The sequence below is a fragment of the Gopherus flavomarginatus genome, chromosome 2 (genome assembly GCF_025201925.1).
Source record: "Gopherus flavomarginatus isolate rGopFla2 chromosome 2, rGopFla2.mat.asm, whole genome shotgun sequence".
Taxonomy (NCBI): Eukaryota; Metazoa; Chordata; order Testudines; family Testudinidae; genus Gopherus; species Gopherus flavomarginatus.
Window position 1 is genome coordinate 84,794,691 of NC_066618.1, and position 23,393 is coordinate 84,818,083.

At 42.8% G+C, this 23,393-nt stretch overlaps 1 protein-coding gene across 9 annotated transcripts in view; it reads right to left on the reverse strand.

Moving 5' to 3' along the window:
• The window catches only part of ULK4 (unc-51 like kinase 4), a 440,534-nt gene that overhangs the window by 239,138 nt on the left and 178,003 nt on the right, over positions 1-23,393 (reverse strand). For 8 of the 9 annotated variants that reach the window (XR_007772329.1, XM_050937890.1, XM_050937889.1 and 5 more), the window contains one exon: positions 16,628-16,720. Coding sequence is in view for 8 of the 9 variants with exons in the window: in XM_050937890.1 (XP_050793847.1) it covers positions 16,628-16,720 (93 nt within the window). In the remaining variant the exon portion in view is untranslated. Of the gene's footprint in view, positions 1-16,627; positions 16,721-20,483; positions 20,836-23,393 lie in introns of those variants that run through there. The other variant, XM_050937891.1, reaches the window with a different exon arrangement.

Below are 23,393 nucleotides of genomic sequence, written 5' to 3' on the forward strand. Positions count from 1 at the left end.
TGCCCTAAATAAGTGTAAAGGAACCATTAAGTTTTTCAAGGTAACTGATTTCAGACTTATCTTTATTTCTTTTTAAATCTCCCAAAGATGAGGATATAACAGAGCAAAGAGACAGCCTGAAGGACATTATTTAAAAGAACCAAACCTCTTCCCACAAAACAATATTTTATGGTGTGGCAAGTCCTGCCTTATTTATTCTATTCCTTACACAATATGTTCTTGGTGAAGAAGAAGAAGAGAGACTACTGACAGACAGAGGAAGGGCTGATCTGATAGAGAGAGAAGGCAGGGACAGGCTTGGTCTGGGCTAAATGGAAGAGTGCCAGATGAGAAGGAAAGGGTCCTATCTCATGGCGTAGTGATCACCTCTCCAAAAAAAATTACTAAAATTATTTTTTTTAGCTGTCCCATCCCCATGAAATCTCTCTCTGTGATGGGAAGACAGAGGCACTCACGTTTCTGGAAGGGAAGGGAGGAAGCCTCAGAAGGTACTATGCCAATAATCTAATAACCCCAGGGCTCCATTTCTGCACAGCCTAAAATCTCCACAGAGAAATCTGTCATTGAGCAATTCTTAAATGTCAAAAAATAACAAACAAACAACACAGCTGAGGAAATTTCCGTTGGGGGGAAGGGGGAAGAGAAGAATCTTAGTTAACATGGAGTTGAAACGATAGATATCTACCAATTACTTGAGAAGACATTCTTAGGCATTGTGTTACCTGATATTTTGTAGGATTTAAACCTTTTTCCAATCTATTATTTTTGGAATGCGAGGTGGCAACTGAAATTTTGCTCTCTGTTTTAAAATTTGCAGGAGATAAATAAAACCAACAGGTTAAGACTACTTGTATGTATGTATGTGTTTTTAATCTACTCCTGAAAGGCAGAGTTTCTGGGGAAAAGCGACTAGGATGCTAGTTGTAGGCTTTGGCATTTGTCAAATATCCAATCCAGGTTTGGTGCTGCAAGGCAGAGGACATAAGACCAATGATTTAAAAAAGGCCTGTCTTGTGATAAGAAAACACAGTTTCTCTCAATGTGGTGAGAATCTAAGATTTGATCCTACTGTTGAGTTAAATGGGTCCTGTACCTAAACATTCTCCAATTTTAGTGAGCAAACCAGATAGGGTTGCTCATTATCAGGAGCCTCTCCAAATGTTTGTTTAAATTCACTGCAATAACTCAGAGAGCACAGAAAAGACAAAAGCTCTAATTTAGAAGCTAACAGGTCATTTTTAAAAAATTAACACTATATTTTTAAACTAGAATATGTAATAGCTAACCATTTGGGAGATCAGCATAAAGTGCTTTTTTAGACAATAAATCTAAGCATTCATTAATCAATTCAATATGGAAGCAAGGAACCAAAACTTTATAGTTTTTGGTTCAAGTGTAAAGACAATATTGTTTGTTTATGAATATTTTGTAATCTAAATAGTTCCTTTTCACATAGAAGTTTTTAAAATAGCTGATACCAGGAGCTTTGGATTAAATAGAGGATCTCTTGACTCAAAAGCAATTATCTCAACGTTCAACTCTAAAAGTAAAAGGTCAAACTCTACTATTGCGGCTTTTAAAATCAAGGACTAGGAAACATGCATTCCACAATGGGTTGGAATGTAAACAAATTTAAAAGCAAACATCATGATATATGAGAAGAGGATCAACCCACTACTAATAGTGAGGATGAAATGTGCATTTAATGTCTCTAAATGGATAATGCATGGGTAAGAAAAGTGGAGTAAATGAAGTTTGAAAATTAGCCCATTCTTGGGTGGTTTCAAAGACATCATTATAAAGAGTTATTCTAAGTAATCAAGACAGTCTACTGTGTGTACAAGGTCAATACATCATCTTCAAAGCTACTAAATTTGTAACACTCAGGCCTTGTCTATACTACAGGGGAAATTTGATCTATGCTATGCAATTTGAGTTACGTGAATAGCATAACTCAAATCAACATAGCTTAGACCTACTTACCGCAGGGTCCACACTACCTGACTACTCTACTCTATCCAATGAAGTACAGGAATCAGTGGGATATGATCTGCAATCAATTTAGCAGGTCTTCACTAGACCTGCTAAATCGATCACCAATGCATCGATAGCCACTCATCGATCCCCTGGTAAAATGCAGACAAGCCCTTAGAAATGGAAGATTTCTGAACATTTTTCTGTTCTGCCATGTGCCTCCTTGGGCTTGTCCCTACTCTCTGTGTGGGATGTGTGTTGGAATTGGGAAGGATCCTTGCCTTCCTCCTTCACTGCCACCCTCATGGTGGACCTACATAAGGGCCAGAGACAATCTAGCCTACTGTGTCCACATGATGTGATATCGATGGAAGGGATGTCCATGGTAAGATGACACAAAGACGTTTCCTATCCATTTCACTTTCTAAAATCTGTTCAATCATTTCAGAAGATGTATTATGGAAGTACTTGTTGCAGCTCATTAGTTAAGGCTAAGTTTCGTACTTGAAGCAGACATTCAACCTTTGTTATGTATGAAGACTACAATGTATTTCCCCCAAACTTACAGAGCTTACTCTTTGGGCACAGAATTTCTGAGAACCAACAAACAAATCTACTAATTTATTTTAAAATAGGTCTGTTAAAATTTTCACATCTGGTACCAGACACCCTTCCCTCCTTTTTTTTTCTTGAATGACCTTAAGAACAGAATAATAGGCAGTGTTCCCAACTCTTGTAATTTCACTGTGAATTTTACAATAACCGATGTTTTTCTGAACGCCTCAGCTCCTGGAGGCATGTGAGTAGGTGAGAATCTCAGCTCAGCTCATGTATGCAAATAAATAATCAACATCCCATATTTAAAAAGTACATTAGCATGGAGTTAAGACAGAGTATACCAGTTTAGGATAACAAAAATATTATGTTGCAATTTTTCCAAAAGGAAGAATTCTAAAACTAGAAAATTAAGAGTAAAAGGTAAAATAAATCCAAACATATTAAGGTGCAGGGCACCCAAACTTAACTCTGTCTTGTAGTGACATCACAAGAGATAAAAAGAAAGGGGAAAAAATCTGTCTTTAAAAATCAGTTTAATCTAATCTAGGTCTACAAATACTATTATTCATTCATCAGAATTGCATGTTATTATTACTAGGCAAAATTAAGGCTGTATTTTTCCAGTGGTGAAATCTTCAGTATTTTTATTGCAGAAGCATGGGGTAGTATTATATTTATTGTAAATGCATAGGACAAATACTCTCAGCACCACCAGGTTTGCACTGGAAAAGACCACGCTAACAAAATCTTGCTGTGAACCCACAATGGAGTCCAGGTCAAGTCCATAGCTTCTGCTGAATGTAGGCAAAGCAGGAGGCAGCTAAAGCATACGGAGCAGTTGACTTACAAAAAGTAACTTAGAAGCTGGGGAGTCCAGGACCATGTGGAATTAATAAATTCCACTGGGTCCCTGGTGCCTGCCTTTACCTGACTGCATGTTACGTGATTCTCCGGACACATCCGGTACTCTGCAGAATTTAGGAACTCTTCAAAGTATCCTGTCCCCTGGCTCACAATGCACGTCAAGCATTTCAAAAATGTATAAAACTAAGGGAATCCCCAGACAAAATGCATTAAGATGGAGAGAAGGGTGAAAATATATCTATCACTTAAACACAGAAAGCCTTATAAGAATGCCAAAAAGCAACAATTAGAGGTGTTTCTGTGCATTTTTACTTTTTAGATGTCATCCCTGTGGCATGCATACTCACCACAGAGGCCCTTGAAGTAGTAATAAGGAAATAGCAGCCACACAATATTAACTGTGCACTATAATGATGCCATCTTCCCTTCTTTGTTTTTTCCCTAATTACATTGTAAGATGCATTCTATGAGAATGAGACATTAAGGTCCTTAAGTCATCTATAGCTGTGGGCTGCAGATATCTGAAGCTGTGAAAAGCCACGGTATCACTACAGGCCTCAATTCAGCAAGGTAGTTAAGCACATAAGCAGCCTCATTGAAATCAGTGACTACTCACATGCTTGAAAGTTAGATTTGTGCTTAACTACCTTGATGAACTGGGGCTACATTGAGCACATCACTGCAATCATCTTCTTGTGGTCTTTTTTTTTTCCCCACTATAAAATGTATAATGCAGTGATCTATACCTGCACACATCTAAGATTTCCATATTTTCAAATTTTAAAGTTCAAGTTTATCTTTAATTCTGATATTTGTAGGTTTCTAATGGAGGTTTTTTTTATAACTACGCTGTTTTAAAATTACTAATATGTACTGACAGCCTTAACTACAGCTTAGTGGGCATTTGTGTGTGAGAGCACACGACTAAGTGAATAATTATATTGCATACTCTCATTCATGAGACCAAAAGTCTAATATCTTCAGCCAAGTGAGACAGTCATAACCAAAGACCATTCAACATAAATTTCCCTCGGCAAGAAAAAACTTCAAAATAGATTACAATCGCTCAGAGCAACTACAAAAATATATTTTAGTAGTCAACATACTTGTATTATTTACAAAGTATGCTATAAGTGTAATAAGCAGCTCAACAAAACTATCTGATCACCTGTGGATAACCTAGATACTTGATAATTACATTCCAGTTGAGCAGTGAAATAATTATGGATGGTATATCAGAGAAAGAATTGATTAAAAAATCACAAATAGACATTGTCTAACTACATCATGCCAATAAAAAAACAGTTACTCACCTTTTTGTAACTGTTGTTCTTCGAGATGTGTTGTTCATGTCCATTCCAAGGAGGTGTGTGCACTCCGACAGAAGGGCAGGAGGGTGGGTATTGGAATGGACATGAACAACATCTCGAAGAATAGTTATAAAAAGGTGACTAAACGTTTTTTCTTCTTCCAGTGATTGTTCATGTGCATTCCAAGCAGGTGACTCTCAAGCCTGAATTTAGGTGGTGGGGTGAGAGTTCACTACAGATTGGAGCAGCGCCCTGCCAAAGGCTGTATTGTTTCTGGCCTAGTGCCTGATGGCATTGTGCGACATGAATGTGTGGATTGAGGACCACGTGGCAGCCCTGCATATCTCCTGTGTCGGGACCTGAGTCAGGAACACTACGGAGGAGGCCTGTGCCCTTGTGGAGTGGGCTGTGATTGGCGGGGAAGGCACTTTGGCCTGATTGTAGCATTCGCGGATGCAAACCGTGATCCATGAGGAGATACGCTGTGAAGACACAGGGAGCCCCTTCATTCTGTTGGCCACAGCTACAAAGAGTTGCGTTTATTTCCTGAATGGTTTAGTTCATTCAATATAGAATACCAGGGCCCTGTGAATGTCCAGGGAATGCAGCCTACACTCTGCATTGGTGGAGTGTGGCTTAGGGTAGAACACAGGGAGAAAAATGTCCTGACCCATGTGGAATTGGGAGACCACCTTTGGAAGGAATGCTGGGTGTGGCTTGAGTTAGACTTTGTCTTTGTGGAAGACAGCGTATGGAGGCTCGGACATCAACACTCTGAGCTCCGACACCCTACTGCTCGAGGTGATAGCCATGAGGAATATGACCTTATAGGAGAGATATAGTAAAGAACACGTAGCCAGTGGCTCAAAAGGGGGCCCCGTAAGAGTGGAGAGGACCAAATTAAGGTCCCAAGCTGGGACTGGTTGTTGAGTATGCGGGAACAGCCTATCCAGGCCCTTGAGGGAGCAACAAACCAATGGGTTTGCGAAGACTGAACCACCTTCAGCTCCTGGGTGGAACGCAGAGATGGCTGCCAAGTGGACCCGAACCGAAGAGAGGGCAAGTCCCCGCTGTCTCCACTGGAGTAGGTTATCAAGGATAAGAGGGATTGGGGTGAGCAATGGAGCCTGTCCCTGCTGTTCAGCCTAGATGGAGAAACGTTTCCACTTGGCCATGTATGTAGTGCTGGTGGAGAGTTTTCTGCTACCAAAGACGACTTGTCTGACCTGCTGTAAGCATTGCATTTCCACCGGGTTTAGCCATGGAGCATCAAGGCTGTGAGGTGGAGCGACTCCAGGTTCAGGTGGGGGTGGTGGCCCCGATCCTGTGTGATCAGGTCCAGGGGCAGTGGCAACGTGAGGGGCACCTGTATGGACATGTGCAGTAGCGACGTGTACCAACGCTGGCGTGTCCACACCGGCGCTATCAGTATGACGCGAGCGTGATCCCTGTGTCTCTTGAGGAGTACCCTGTGGACCATGGGGATCGGAGGGAAGGTGTAAAGCAGGTTGCCTTCCCATGAGAGGGGGAAAGCATCCATTAGAGATCCTGGACTGCACCCCATGAGGGAGCAGAACCATAGACACTTCCTCGTCCCTCAAGGCAAACAGGTCTATCTGGGGATAACTCCAGAGATGGAAGATTGAGTGTGCCACGTCTTGGCAAAGGGACCACTCGTGACCATGGAATGAGTAGCTGAGGGCATCCGCCAGGCCGTTCTGCACCCTCGAGGGGTAGGATGCCGTTAGGTGAATTGTGTTCTGTACACAAAAGTCCCATAATGTGAGGGCTTCCTGGCACAAGGGAGAGGAGCGTGCACCACCCTGTTGATATAGAACATCGCTGAGGTATTGTCAGTGAGTACTGCAACGCACCTGCCTGCCAATCAAGACTTGAAAGTGAGGCAGGTAAGAAGAACAGCCCATAGCTCCCTGATGTTGAGATGTAGGGAGAGGACCTCTGGGGACCAAAGGCCTTGGGTCCTGAGATTCCTGAGATGCGCCCCCCACCCCAGAGCTGACGTGTCTGTCACCAAGGAAAGGGATGGCTGAGGGCTGGCAAAGGGTTTTCCCTCACAGACCACCCGCGGGTCAAGCCACCACTGGAGGGAATCCAGCACCACTCGGGGAATTGTCACCACCGAGTCCAGCACGTCCCTGGTTGGTCGGTACACAGTCACTAACCTGGACTGAAGAGAGCGCAGCCTGAGCCTAGCGTGACTCATCACATCGGTGCACGCAGCCATATGTCCCAGCAACTTGAGGCAGTTCCTCGCTATGATGGTCGGGAAACGGCAGAGACCAAGGATGATGTCAGACATGGACTGAAACCTGGCCTCCGGTAGGTATGCTCTAGCCTGCATCGAGTCCAGAACTGTCCCTATGAACTCTATACTTTGGACAGGAGACAGGGCAGAGTTGGCCTCGTTCAACAGGAGATCGAGATCGAGGGAGGTCTGTTTGACAAAGACCACCTTAGCCTCCACCTGTGCCTTGGAGCAGCGTTTGAGGACTGAAACCTGGCCTCCGGTAGGTATGCTCTAGCCTGCATCGAGTCCAGAACTGTCCCTATGAACTCTATACTTTGGACAGGAGACAGGGCAGAGTTGGCCTCGTTCAACAGGAGATCGAGATCGAGGGAGGTCTGTTTGACAAAGACCACCTTAGCCTCCACCTGTGCCTTGGAGCAGCGTTTGATGAGCCAATCATCCAGGTAGGGAAACACTTGAATTCCATGCTTGCGCAGGAAAGCTGCTACAACTGTCATGCATTTTGTGAGGATCCTTGAGCCGTTGACAGGCCGAAAGGCAGGACTGCGAACTGGAGACGGGTGTTGCTCACTATGAACCTGAGATAACGTCTGTGCTGAGGGATTACTGCGATATGAAAGTAGGCATCCTTCAAGTTGAGGGCGGTGTACCGGTCTCCTGGATCCATGGAGGGGATGATGGAAGACCATACGGAACTTGAACTTCTTTACAAACTTATTCAGATGCCGCAAGTCCAGAATGGGTCTGAGGACCCCTTTTGCCTTCGGTATTAGGAAAAACTGGGAGTAAAACCCCTTGCCCCTGGGTTCCTGAGGAACTTACTCCACTGCCCCTACTATGAGGAGGGACTGCACTTCCTGAATTAGAAGTTGCTCGTGAGAGGGGTCCCTGAAGAGGGACGGGGGGGGAGGGGCTGGTGCGTGAGAGGAAGGAGAATTAGATAGAATAACCCCTCTCTACTGTGCGGAGCACCCAACTGTCACATGTGATTCAGGATCAGGCACGACAGAAGGGGAAAGACATGACATAAAGGTAGGATTGGTAGGATCCAGAGTCCTGACTACTAGGTCGTCCTCGACCGCACCATCAAATTTGGGGCCTAGGCCCCGATGGAGGCCGCAGCTGGCTGGATGACTGGCCAGAGGGTTGTTGTTGCCTCCTTCTGCGGTTTCTGCTTTGCCTAAGTGAGGGCTTCGGGCAGTTCTGGGGTTGGTATGGCTGCGAAGCCGGCTGCCTGCATTGGGTGGCTGGGGTGTGCAGGCCTAGCAAGCGTAAGGTAGCCTTTGAGTCCTTTAGGCTATGGAGCCTCTTGTCCGTCTTCTCGGAGAAGAGCATGGGCCCTGTGAAGAAGAGGTCCTGGATGGTCTGTTGGACCTCATGTGGAAGGCCTGAGACCTGAAGCCAGGCTCCCCACCGCACATCCAGCCTAGTTGCCAGCATGTGGGAGGCTGTATCCGCTGCATCCAGGGCCGCTTGGAGGGATGCCTGGGAAATTAGCTCCCTCTCCTCTACCAGAGCAGAAAATTCTGTTCGCGATTCCTGGGGAAGAAGTTCAGCGAACTTGGACAAGGCTGAGCATGTGTTATGGCTATGGCAGCTCACTACAGCCTGTTGGTTGGCTATACATGTTGCAGACCCCCCACTGAGTACACCTTTCTACCAAAGAGGTCCAATTTCTTGGCCTCCCTGTTCTTCTGTGTAGACCCTTGGAACCCCTGACGCTTCCTTTGGTTGGCCGCATTCACAACCAGAGAGTCTGGGGGAGGGTGGGTATATAGGTGTCCATGGCCCTTGGAGGGTACAAAGTAGTGCCTCTGTCTTTTTGGCTGTAGGGGCCAATGAAGCTGGTGTCTGCCACAAGGTGCAGAACGTATCAGCTTTAGTTCTGTTGTGGCACACTCCTGTCGGACAGCGGTCCCGGTGGTGGAGGCATTTGCGCCGGGGCCACCAATGTCGAGGAGACCGAAGCAGACCTGGAGCGCAGGCCGTGTGCCTGTCCCACAGACTGATGGTAGGCCCAGGGAGTCCAGAACAGCCACTGCACTGGGTAAGGTCGTTGGCTTGCCTGAAAAGCTGACCTTCTGCTCCTCAATCTACTGGAGCAGTAGGATTCTGCCTCCGAGTCCGAGGTCTCTGAATAGGAGGACCGAGTGGGAGCAGTACCCACTGTTGCTGGGGAGCGGTGCCATTAGGCCGGGGAGTGCTCTCTCTGTGCCGGTGCTGCCGGAACAGCACGGGGCGGGGACTGGGGCAACATCATGGCTGGCTTGCCCCTTGATTGGATAGGGGGTTGGGCCATATCTGGTGGCTCTTTCCACTGGTGCGAGGAGGCCGGCACCAGGAGACTTGAGTCAGAGGCCGCCTCAAACACCTCTGGGATAGATGGGAGATGCACATCCTCGCTGAGGTCCAGGCATCTAGACCAGTCTGGACTCGACCGCATCCCCACCAGGGTGGGAGTCAATGGGACCTTGGGAGGGTGCGGTTGTGGCTCAGCTTGTCCCACTGCAGTAGTGGACACTGACAGCCTTTTAAGGTTCTGGTGGGGTGATCAGTCCCTCACGTGCCTCTTCTTTTTCCCAGGCACAGGAGATGGTTATTGGTGCTACACTTAGGCTGATTTTCTATGTCCTGATTCTCTCCGGTGCCGGGACATAGAGGCCTTAGATCGGGCTTCCTGTCTTGTTAGTGGTGCCGGAACGCTGCACACAGAGGATGGAGGTGCTGGGTATTGGATCGGCAGGCTCAGGGTCCAAGTGTGGCCATAAAGCCACCTCCATCAGGAGCACTCTGAGTCTCTGCTCTCTATCCTTAAGAGTCCTGGGACAGAATCCCCTGCAGATACTGCACCGGTCTCTTTGGTGGCTCTCCCTGAGGCACCTCAAGCAGGATGAGTGTGGGTCATTCTTCGGGATAAACTTCCCGCAGTCTGTGCAGACTTTAAACCCTGGGGACCCGGGCATGCCCCAGTGGGACAACAAGTATGTTGGGCGGAAGCCCCCCAACAACTAACACTAACTCTAAACTATGAGAGAGGAAACAACTATATACACTTAGATGAGACACTGCTAGGCTTGCTGCAAGAGCGAGCAAAGTTCCAGCTAGCCGTCACCAGCGGTAAGAAGGAACTGAGGGGGTGGAGGGCCGGCGGGCCCCTATACAAGGTGCCATGGAGGCACCAGTCCAGGGGGCACCAGGGCCGACCCTATAGACGCTGCTAAGGGAAAATCTTCTGACTGGTGTGCACACAGCATGCACACACTTGCTTGGAATACACATGAACAATCACTCGAAGAAGAATATATCCTCCATATTCAGTTTAATTCACAACCACAAACCCAGGAGTACCTAATTATACTGCTCTTGTAGTACACAGACTTCAGACAATTAAAACAGACCTCAGTCTGCTGTCAACCATTTGTTCCCAACGCGAGTTCAGGAGTTTAGTTCCTTCAGCAATTTCTTATACAAAGTCCAGTTTCTCAAAGTAATTAAAAAAAGAAAAAAAATCTAACCATGTGTATTTTTTCAATTGTGCAGAGATGAATTTAATTAGTTCAATTTTCCTTTTCTGCAGCATAAATCTCTGATTTTAGTTTAAATAATTATCGGTCTCAAAATAGGAGAAAGTAAACTCAGCTAATTAACACTGTTAAAGTTTTTATGCCCAAGCTTTTTCCTACCACAAAATTTATAAAACAGTGAGGAAAACAAAGTAACATTAAAAAAAATACACTTGTGAAAGACCATAATGCTCTTAAGAAGGGCTAATAGTATTGACTGAAGCAGGCTACAGAGTTGGCAGGTGATAAGCAAACTTCCATCCAAAGCTCTTCCTTGAAATACCTATGGCTTTGTCTTGAGAAAAGAAAAGACCTGTGCCAAGCTTCATCAAACTGTGGTGGTTTTATGATGTGGGGGCTGGGAAAAAAGGATTTAGAAGATACCACCTGACTTATTTGCACTGGGAACCTACATTACAGCCAGAACCTGGGAGTTCAGGGATAAAAAGCTTAGTGCAAAATCCAGGGTGGCACTCAAATCCTCTCAGCTTTTTGGATTACATATTTTATTTTACCATTTCATGGTTGAGAAACTGAAAAAACAAAACAAGACCTAAAAAAGTTTTTCGTTTGTTCCCAGGGTTGCTCATATGCTCAAATTTCTAACCAGTAAATGTGCTCATTAAAAACATTTTTAAAGGTGCTCACAGCTAGCATCCTGGAAGTGCTGGAGGCTGTGTGTGTGGGAGCCATAGTTCTGCCACATTTTAAAGGTGGTGTCACCATAACCATTCTACATACTAACATGAGGGTTATACAGACTGCAATATGTTCTATAACAACAGATTGTTACAACTGCTCTAACAGTGGAGTGAGAGAGAATTTTAGGATATTTTTCCTTAACATTTAAAGTATTTGAGTTTTTCCAACCCAAAAAAGATGCATAATGTATCAGTATTTCAATATAGATCTTTAAGGTGATAAATGAAACATCCAATAATGTTCGAATGTCTGCACGTTTCTATGTAGAGTAAACAACTTACCATATTATGAGCTAACATGGAGTCAGGGAGTCACTGGAATAAATTTTCCCTTGCAGATGTGCAGTCATCAAAAAAAGAATGTGAATCCAGATTTGATTTAAAAAAAAGATACGCGTATTAGAGGATTTTTAACTAGCAGGACTACAGTGTGAGGAAAAAGTGGTGGAGTTGTTCACTTAAAGTGGTGATAGTTTACTTAGGTCTGGTCTCACAATCCTTATGCAGTTAAAATCAGAGGAACATGGAAGGGAAAGAGGTGCTGAAGAGCAGTGGAAAGTGGAGATTGGGTGATTTACCTCTGATGTTACTATTCCAGATATGACAATGAGCTGTTTTTAGGGCAGCAACAAAGGGAGGAGCAGAGAAGATGGAGGAGGAGGCAGCAGGAGGAGCAGAAACTATATATTACCACCAGTGTCAGAATCTTTCCACTCAACAATGAGCTTTTCACTGGAGAGCAACATAGATAAAATTGAGGAGTGAAGACACAAGAAGAGCAAGATATTAAAAGAGGAGAGGGGATGGAGAATATCAAAACCAACTGTTAATGTACTAAGGCAGGTTACCAACTGATATAAGCTGTATTAATGAGGTCCCCCCTATTCACAGTTAAGACAGGACAGAATCACTAAATTCACATTACAGCTGTCTGGGCTGATATCTCAACTGCTCACGATTTACTCTGCAATTTATAGAGGCAATTTCAGAACAACTCATATTTGTTAACAAGAAAAAAAAAGATACCATGCTAGTTCAGAATCAGAATAATATGGGGAGTCATTTCGGAAAGATTTGGGGGCAATGAGATGAGAAAAAACATTCATTTACATATTCTAAACCTACAAACATTGTAATGATTTTTTTCCCAAGCCACAAGAATATGTGTCACCCTATGAAGAGAGAAGCATTATGGGAGAAATATAAATCTGGATAAGACAGACTCAGTGGAAAGTAGCATTCATCATTAAGTATTAAAATAAGAATATTAAAAGGTGTCCAGTAGTGAAAACAACTGAAGGAAATCAGCAAGATTGCTAAAGTCAAATCAGCTCCTGGAAACTAAAAATCCACCCTCCAATATTACCATTGGATACACTTGAATTAAAAAGACTAAATTAAAAATATGAACAGTTAAGAAAGATATACTGTAGTACCTAGAAGCTCCACACCCACCACCCAGTAATATCAAGATCAAAAGATTACCACCCAACTATAAACAGATTATAAGGGTGAGTCAGCATCCAAGTATCTACCCTCCACAAACACTGTTAAGTGTACACACACAGACATCTTCAAATGAAAAGAGCTTATGATGGTGAGCTACAACATTGCTCTGATAACCAAAGCCTGAGCTATAGTGATATTTTATGAATTGTAATAAAGAATTAGAAGCTCAATAGATTTATTTCAACAATAGAAAATGGTACTATTTATCTGCACAATAAATGTAATCCTGTGGTAACATAAATAGGATTTATACAATAACATTGCAGTTAAGAACTGCATTCACTGTATTCAAATTGTTCAAAATCTCAAACCACTCAAGCAATTTTCTAGTTCATTTTTAATCTATTTAGTGTGTAGCAGCAGTGCTCATGGTAAGACTGTAAAGGATAAGAAGGTATAAAGAGGAGTGTTTTCATCTGAGCTGTTAAAGAAAGACTAACAGGACAACAAATTAATTTTTTCCTATTGCTCATTTCAGTCAATGAAAGAAGGAAGACTGAGACTCAAGGAATCACTCCCTAAACATAACTGATCCAGAAACCACACAACAGAAGTGAGTACCAAGGACCTACCTGATTCTCACTTCAGTTTTATACTAGTAACTCCACTGAGATCATTAGAGCTATTAACAACTTAATGCTTGTAAGCACAGATTCAGGCCCAAGATCCTGGATACGTACAATGGCAACACATTACTATTCCTTTTCCATCTCTCTCTCTTCCTCCTTCCAGCTCCACGTCCTGCCTGTTCTATCTACCTATCGCCCATTCAAACATCTTGCTTATTTTCCTATAACTATTTTTTCTTAATTTCCCTGGATGTTTGGCCTCCACAGCCTCATCAGGAAATACAATTCATTCTATCACAAGCCTAACCCAAGGACCATTACTAATATGCAACATTTTTCTGCAACCACTGTTTACAAACACAAGTGTATATCTTCTAAAATTCATCTCCCTAGTAACAGCAGGCTTATGGATTTATGGTTTATTAACAGCATTTGACTATTTCATATCAATTGATACAGAAATGAAACAAAGTTCAAAAATTGAAGAAAAGGAAGCATATAAAGACTGCACCTATTTTAGTTCCCTCTGTGGCAGAAAATTCCACTGATGAGTCCCTATTACATAAAAAAACAAAATTTCTCTAAAATTTTAATATTTTATCATCATAATATAGGGAAAAAAACAGGATAAAGTATTACAGACACTTCCATGTAGTTGTTTCTTGATACAGGGTAGCTGTCTCAATAAATACATCTCTTCAGTTCACCAATCACTGTAGCAGCCAGAGGTTAATAAGGCATCAGTACTATACAACAACTAGAATCAGAGAGGTTTGCAGCAGTTTATGGGGTTCTATAAAAGGACAAGACACAAATATTCCACAGTGCTTTATGGTGCCCAAGTTGCAAATTGCCATAAACTACTTCAGTTTGTTACACTTTTTGGGACCAGGGTCTGAAAGTGTCCTATACTTATTTGCAAATCTATTTAACATCCAGAAACATTTAACTATTTAGATTTCAACAGGATTATCTTTAAAAGTACAGTCTAAATATCTGTAATTATCAAATGCCCACAGTTGCTTTAAAGTTGTTTTTACTCATTACAAATGCACATTTGAAAACTGTGAAATCTCTTACAAAAGTACCTAACAAAAAGTTTCCAGATCCAGATACTTAACCAAAATATTTGTTTTGAAAAATATTTGTCTCTTTTTTTTTTTAGGCACAGGTTCGAGGAAGGGGACACTTAACATTGTGCTTGTTGAACCTTGCACAGAGCTGGACATAACTACATTGGCAGGATTCTTTCTACCAAGTTGTATTGCTACAGCATTGTCTGCATAAGTGGGTGTGCATAGACTTTCATAAAAAAATGTGTAAGAATAGGGCTAGGGAGGAGGAAAAGAAAAACAGGAGATTAAAAAGTGGTAATTTGCCTTTCATAGATGAAAGATAGAATCTTAGATGGAGCATATGAAACAATGGAAAAGATTCATGAAAGGAATAATTGTCACAAAAGATATTTTCAAGCACAATTACAGAGTTGGGAATCAAACCACATATCAATATTTTTAAACTCGGGTGCCTAAATTAGATAGCTAAATCCATAGCAGTCTGATTTTCAGAGACATTAAGCACCTGTGGCTCCAAACAAATTTAAAGGGAGCTCTGAATATTCAGAACTTCTGAAAATTAGGCCACTTATCAACTGTAAATATGGATTAATTAAGCACCCAAGAACGTCCTGACCACAACTCTTCATCATGGGACCTTTGTCTTGCTCACCAGAAGAAAAGGGGTTGTTGTCTATAGGAGGCTCCCTCTACAACTGGTGGCAGCAGGGGCAGAAGGAGAAAGTTTACCTGGATGGAGCAGGGAGGAACACGAAGTAGCTGGATCGTGTGTGTGTGTGTGTATGTGTCTGTGTGGATTCTGCCCTTTCAGGTGACCAGAGGGTGAGTGGAGAAGCTTTCTCTCACTGTGATCAGGCTGGCAAGACTGAACATTTTAAATCATAGCTTGATGGAATATCATGTTATCTTTAAGCAACTTGGTTTTAGAAAGTTCAGAATCATACGAAAAGCTAATTTGTTACTACCACTACATTATTGCTAGAATTCAGAAGACAATGCTCAGAAATGACAGATGAGATGAAAGGCTCACCTTCTGCTCACCAGCAGAAGTGTGGGAAAGAAAATTTCATCAGGTTTTAGAATTATTAGCCTATGTAACATGGTGGCTGTCAAACAGGCAGTTAAGGGTTAATTCCTCTTTTACTTGTAAAGGGTTACGAAGTTCACAATTCCTAGCTGACACCTGACCAGACGGACCAATAAGGGAACATTGAGAGGGGGGAAAACAGTCCTGTGTCTGTTCTGTGTGTGCTGCTGCTGGATAGGGAGAAGGAACCATCCCACTCCTAACAGGGTAGTGAGTAATTAGAGAAGGAATGTATTGAATTATTTTTATTTTTATTTGTCATTTCTTTTCTAAACAGAGGGAGAATCAAATTGGGTTTCTGTGTAACTTTAAAGGTTTTGCCTAGAGGGAAATCCTCTGTGTTTTGAATCTGTTGTCTGTGAGATCATCTTGCTTTCTAATCTCACAGAGGTATTCCTTTCACCCTTTTTCTTTAATTCAAGTCTTCTTCTAAGAACCTGATCACTTTTTCCTTATTTTAAGATCCAAGGATTTTGTTGAAATTTTCTTGAGTCTACGCAGGAAAAAGGGTATAAAGACTTGGGGGAGGGAAATTAGTCAAATCCTGCCAGGAAAGGGGGGATAAGGACTGGAGAAATATTTGGGGGAAGGCAGAGTTCCCAAATGGCTCTCCCTCAAATGTTTTTTTAAAACATTTGGTGGTGGCAGTGACTGTTTTGCCTAAGCTGGTAAAAATAAGCTTGGGGTTATTCATGCAGGTCCTCACATCTATACCCTAAAGTTCAGAGTGGGGGGACACGTTGACAGTGGCATAGTATGTAATATTTACACAGAGCTGAAATCAATATCTCTATACATCTATATCTAGATCTATTTGTTTAGTATAAAGATAGCTCAGGAAATGTTTCTTAAATTCCTATTTTTTCTATTTAACTAATTGTGCGAAAAGATAATTAAAATAATCAAGCACATACAAAATTGTAATACAAAAGACTTCAGGTCAAAAACTATGCCTTACAAAAATTCTACCTGTAACAAATACACTAATTATGAGAAAACTATTTTCACTGCCAAGATCTGTGTCTCAACATAATTTCATCAGTATGAATTGCACTTAAATCTATATAATTCTTAATTTCTAATTGAACAGTGAATAAGGATGAAACAAGAAAAATTCTGATTAGAAGAGAAAGTTTAGTTGTGTTACCTAGTAAGCGCAGGGCTATGTTCAGTCAGGGCTACCAACAGTTTCAGGGCATACATTGGTACTGGATCAGGTGCCATTAGAATGTGCTCATATCTGCAATGAAAGAAGTAATTATAGTGAAAAGTCAGAGGTATTCTGTATCATGCAGCTGATATGCTTTGTGACTAGTTTAAATTATATCAACTACTAGAGTTATGAAAATCACCAATCCAAAATGATTTTCTTTTACAAGTCAATAACAAGACAAAGACTTCAGGGCCTTGCAGCCTGCCTCAAATCTGAATACAAGTGTTGAGCGCAGGTTGGATATGAAAATGACTTAACATACTTGGGTCAGGCTTTAAGATCAAGCCCAAAAGACTAGAGGTGGACGTGGGGTTGCGGGCATCCCTGGAGGTGGCACAGTAAGGCCAGGGCCACAGCAGATATTCTTTTCTTTACATGAGACAGTGGCTGGCATTAGCAGCACTGACGGGGAGGGAATGCTCTGCTCGCACCAGCTGTTTCCCACCTTAAGACACAGACAAATACACAAATGTGCGCATACACACATGGTGCAGCTCAGCTGTGAATAGAGTGGTGCGGTGTGGCCAGTCAGGTTCCTGCATTGGGTATCCCTTGCCTTGCACTACACCCTCCCTGCTTGGCATGAAGTAGTTCATGATTCCCTGTGCAGAAGTTGTTCTTGCTGCAGCATTTCAGGAAATGTGCAAAGATGGTGATTATGTGGGGGCTCGGCAAGTGGTTACTAACCCCAAGTCACCCCACAGTCCCAGGGCCTGTGCCCACACCTACCCTTCCCTGTGCCTGGAGTCCTGCAGCGGTGCCAAGCAGGAGGTAGCAGCAGAGGGGAGGAGGACAAGGATTTCTCCCATGCACACAGCAAGGGGCTTGGTGCCTGGCTGCAGGCTGGAGGTCAGGGGCTTAGGGTTGCCAACTTTCTAATTGCAGAAAACTGAATACCCTTCCCCTGCTCCAGTCCCCATCCCTTCTCCAAGGCCCCATCCCTGCTCACTCCCATCCATTGCTCTCTCTCACCCACCCTCACTCACTCATTTTCATAGGGCTGGGGCAGGGGCATAAGAGGAGATATGGGGTGCAGGCCCCAGGCAGTGCTTACTTCAGGCAGCTCCTAGGAAGTGGCCATTATGTCCTTCTGGCTCCTACATGGAGGGGCAGGCCAGTAGGCTCTGTATGCTGCTCCTTCCCACAAGCTCTGCCCCCAGGGGCCATGGTTCCTAGCCCATGGAAGCTACAAAGCCAGCGCTCGGGGTAAGAGCAGCACGCGGAGCCCCAGTGGCTACCCCTACACCTAGGAGCCAGACGAACATGCCAGCCGCTTCCTGGGAGCTGGGTAGGGAGCCTGCCAGCCCTGCACCAACCAGACTTAACAGCCTGGTCAGCAGTGCTGACCGGCACCACCAGGGTCCCTTTTCGACCAGCTGTTCCTGTAAAAAACCAGACAGCTGACAACCGTAGGGGGGCTGTGGTCCCATGGGGGTGCAAGAGCAGACAATTCCAGGTTAATTGGGGCAGCTGCAGGACGGGGTGGGGGAACAAGGCAGGTCTGTGAATGACAGAGGGACATGGGTCTGTTTGCAATGCCCTGGCCATGCTCAGGGGCGGCTCTAGGCATTTTGCCACCCCAAGCACGGCAGACAGGCTGCCTTCGACAGCTTGCGTGCAGGATGTCCCTGGTCCCGCGAATTCGGCGGCAGCCTGCGAGAGATCCGCCAAAGCCATGGGACCAGCAGACCCTCTGCAGGCATGCCGCCGAAGGCAACCTGCCTGCTGCCCTCACGGCGACCGGCAAAGCGCTCCCTGTGGCTTGCCGCCCCAAGCACATGCTTGGCATGCTGGTGCCTGGAGCTGCCCCTGGCCATGCTGGTCTGCTGGCTCCTGGTTGCTGTCCCTCTGCACCTAACTTCGCAACCCAATGCAAGAGTCCAGGTCAGATCAGGTATGAAAACAACTTGATGCTCCTGCGTTTGGGTCAACTGTGGTCTAATCATGTTCAGGTCAGGCTTTAAAATTAGCCCCAAACAAACAGCTCTTTAAAGGACTAACTCTTCAGAACTGTATAATAAGACCATTACTTGGATATGAAGTTTCAAAAGCAGATCTTCACAAAAATTAATCTCAGTTTATGGGAAGAAAATACAAAGAAAAGCAGAGCGACCCCTGCGGCATGCAGCCCCAAGCACGCGCTTGGCGTGCTGGGGCCTGGAGCCGCCCCGTTTAGTAATATCTATATCTACATTTTCAAAGGGCCAGCAGTAAAATGATAAAAAACTCATTTCACACAATTAATTTTAAAATAGTAAAAGGTACAAGTGCTGGAGAAACTCAGAAATATCATACGAGAGATCATATGTGACCAAACTTAGAGTCTTGATTTCATTTATTTTTTTGCCATTCAAAACCTTTTTAAGCACCAGGGTGAGGAGCGGGGGGCTGTTTGTTTTGAATGAAATGTACTTTCATCCTCCAAGAAATGCTAGTGAATGTGCAACAACTCCAATCAGTATTTATTCCTTCAAAAATGCCAGGTAGTAAGAGACATGATTATTAGTTACCTATCACCTAACATCAACTCATTCCCCTCAAAGTTTGCTTTATCTATTTATTTATTTTTAAAGACAACTGAAGATTGTACATCACACACAGGGAGATACAGCAGACAGGCAAGAACAGGGAATCTGGATGCAATGTTTGATCAACTTTACAAGCAGATAAAAGTAAAAACATGTATGGAAAGTCCGGAGCAGTAAAGAGGTACAAGAAAAATCTTTGAAAAGACCCATGCAATATGCAATATCTCCACTAACTGAATGCCTGTTAAAGAGGAAACAAGATGCTGAATATCAACATGGACACTGCTACTTCTTCCAACATGATAATCTTTGATTTACCAGAGGAATAAAGGTATTTCTATTTCTTTTTTGTTTGTTTTAATGAAAAGAACAGCTGTAAAATAATAGCATAAGGTAATGGGGAAGCGTAGGGATGAAATAAGATATATGAGAGAGAGAGATTGACTCACTCCTGTCAAAAACAGCACCTTTCATTAGTAAAAATACCACATTTTTTGTTACCAAAATGTTTTCATATTGCATAAGCATTTTCTAAAAAAGTTCTGAAGCAGGACAAAATGCAACAAAAAACTACCAGCAAATATCATTGGTTATCTTGGCATCTATGGGACTCCCTGTAAGAGTGTGCCTGTGTACACAATGCACTAATCTGCACCAGAGGTATAAATTCTAGGGAGCATTCAGCACATTACACACTAACTGGCCTATGTGAAACCTGCTGGCATACACTAAAAGTTCCCTAATGTGTGTTAAAATAGTCTTGTTTCACACAGTACATGTGTGAGCAAGGCAGGGCTTGCTTTCAGCAACACATCACTGTAATTAATTATTAGAGATATAAAACTACCATCAAGTATTAAGTCTTTGTGCTACCATGCAAGACGGCAGGTTCAGTTCCTGGTATTTCCTCCCCAAAATGTCATGAACTTGGAACATAACATGGCTAGCATACTTAGCTTTAATTAATTAAAGTATTAATTTACTTTCCAACTAATAAATTCCAATACCTGAAATAAAACACATTTTCTCATTTATGATTAATGAATGTCGCTTTCTCTCACATTAGAAAAAAAAAGTCTTAATTCACTAGTGACATAGGCTCCAATCCTGCAAACACTTACACATGCGAGTAGTCCTACTAACCTCAGTGAGACTTCTCATGCATGTTTTGTGACAAAGTTCCTCCTCTACCTTGGTGGGTCCTGCGCTTATTGGCAGATTTGCTCGCCTCACAGATTCACACTCTGGATTGAGAAACAGTCCAGGTCAATTCTTCCTGCATTTGATCAGGAGTTGGGAAGTTTGGGAGGAACCTAGGCCCACCCTCTATTCCAGGTTCCAGCCCAGGGCCCTGTGGACTGCAGCTGTCTAGAGTGCCTCCTGGTACAGTTGTGTGACAGCTACAACTCCCCGAGCTACTTCCCTGTGGCCTTCTCCTTCTTTGTCCTCACCACCAGACCTTCCTCCTGATGTCTGGTAACCCTTGTAGTTCTCAGTCCTCCAGCAGTATGCCCACTCACTCTCAGATTCTTGCACATCTCTTGCTCCCAGTTCCTCGCATGCATTTCCTCTCCTCTGGGTCCCTGGCTCTCTCTGGTCTTCCTGGAGTGAGCCCTTTTATAGCATCAGAGGGACCTTAATTAGAGTCAGGTGCTTAACAGCCTCATCTGACTCTTAGCAGGTTAATTGGAGGCAGGTGTTCTCATTAGCCTTGAGCAGCCCCTGCTCTGGTCACTCAGGGAACAGAAAACTGCTTATCCAGTGGCCAATATATCTGCCTTCTACTACTTTGCTGTTGTCAACAGGCCCGGGTCTATCACAGTCCCAAGGACTGCTGGGACGACATTTTTAAACAAGGGAGCCTAAAGATAATCACCTAAATTAGCTCTCAAAATCCTGAATTTGTGGCACAAAACATGTATTTAGGTCTCAAAAACTGGTAATTCATAACAATATTAATAAATATTGATACAGAAGCCTAACTTTAGGCATATATGCTTATAAATGTGGTACACCTCTACTCTGATATAACGCGACCCGATATAACACGAATTCAGATATAATGCGGTAAAGCAGCGCTCGGGGGAGGGGGGGGCGGGGCTGCACGCTCCGGCGAATCAAAGCAAGTTTGATATAATGCGGTTTCACCTATAACGTGGTAAGATTTTTTGGCTCCCGAGGACAGCGTTATATCAGAGTGGAGGTATACTTGGTAACTGGTTAACATCCATGGAAAAAATATATTATTTAAAAACCAAATGATTACCATTATATTTATTTAACCTCTATCTCCAACGTGTTCAATTAAATCAGTCTTAGTTATTTGTTTTTACTTGAAACTCTAGTTTTTAACCCCAAAGGTAACGTAAGTGAACTATTTAGAGTAAGATATTTTGGCGTACTAAGTAATTCTATAGCCAAGTGATTCATCGACCCAAATACCACACAAAAAAAACCAGAACTGCTAAAATGAACATTCTTTTTGTGGCAATTATGATGAACTTTTTCTGGAAAAGTATATGTGCTTATGAATCACATATATCCCAGTGCTGTACCTTCTGTGTGGAAAACAAGTCTCTTTGCTCCTAAGCCATTACAATGTGAATATCTATGACCAATATTTTCATCACATGAAGAAATGTACAAACTAATACAGCTCCATTTTTAGAGCTGAAAATAATTATTTGGTAAATTTCAGCTATAATCTGGTAAAGAGTTATACTGCCATCTTTCTCACATATAAATAGTGTCAAGGGACAGAGGTTTTGGAGTTCTTTTAACCACTAAAAATTCTAAACATTTACCTCCTCCCTATCTGAACGATCCAAGATTTTAGTTTGGAAAACTGGGCTGGAAATCTGGCAAGAACAACCACATGATATTCTTAATCACATTTCAGCACATGAGATCTCAACCAAAACCAGGAAGTGCAGAGGAATTTGTAAATGAGAAATATTATTTTCTGTATTTGAAGAGATTAAAAAATATTTTCATATATGAAAAAGGGTTGGTGTGATGTGAGTGTGAGGAAAATTTAGATCAGTTTTTATTTAATACAAACCATATCAACCATGCCTGTTTATAGTATTATTTCCAAAAGTTTTGTATTGGTTACCAAATACACAGGAAAATAAAACCTCTAACTGAAAGTGAAGGGTTAAAATCCATGTGCATTTTATATAACAACCTGGAATATGGATTGTGCCAGCTCTCTCTCAGACCCAAAGTTCAGAGTTTGGTCAAGAGATCAGAGGCCTAGCAAACAGTGATTAGCTAAGAGAAAGCGGGGGTAAACAGATGATCTTGTTTTGCTAAAATAGGCCTGGTCAGCAAATTGCCAGGTGTTGGAGCTAAAAACTAAATAACTGTGTTTTATTCAGAGTTGCAAATTGAATAAAGAATCCCTGTTCCTATTGTGTCAGTCTCTTCTGTAGGGAATGTTCTTCCCACAGATCCAACCTTGAGTTTATGAAAAGTTGGCACATGTCAATATAAGATATAGCATCCTTCCACCTCCCTTCCCAGGGACCAATGCCTGCCTTAAGACATAAAGGGGACAAACTTTATTGCCATATACTTTCACTGTTTCTTTGCTTTAACTCCTAGGAATGTACCTGTTGGACAATCAAAGGAGTTGCTCCATTCCTATGGACCCCAAATCAGAATTCAACATATATATTTTATACTAATAACATTTTTATCAAAGTATTAATTAAATGTTAACTTGCTAACTTGACATCATGGGCGGAGACATTATGTAACCTTTTAACCATTGGCTAATGTGTTATCTTGTCTTGCTGCAAAACCTATATCGGGGTGTGGAACTGCCTACCCCATCACTTTCCCCCACCCACAGAAAATCTATATATTCTATTGTAATCAATTGATTGACAGTGTCTCTGAGCCTAATAAGCAAGGTGACACTCTGCCAGCACTGTGTGTAATAAACTTCTATGCTCGGCCTCTACACAGTGTGGATTTATGTCCTTCAGAAAGAAATGAAAACATTCCACTCAATGAAAGGTAGGGAAAAAAAAATAACATGCTAATCTACAAACACTAACATTTCTAACCTGAAATTACCATTCTTTGACTCAAGTAGAAGGTGTCATTCATGTATACAGCACATGAGAAGAAAATGACGACTGCTCTTTGCTAATACTGCATTTCTC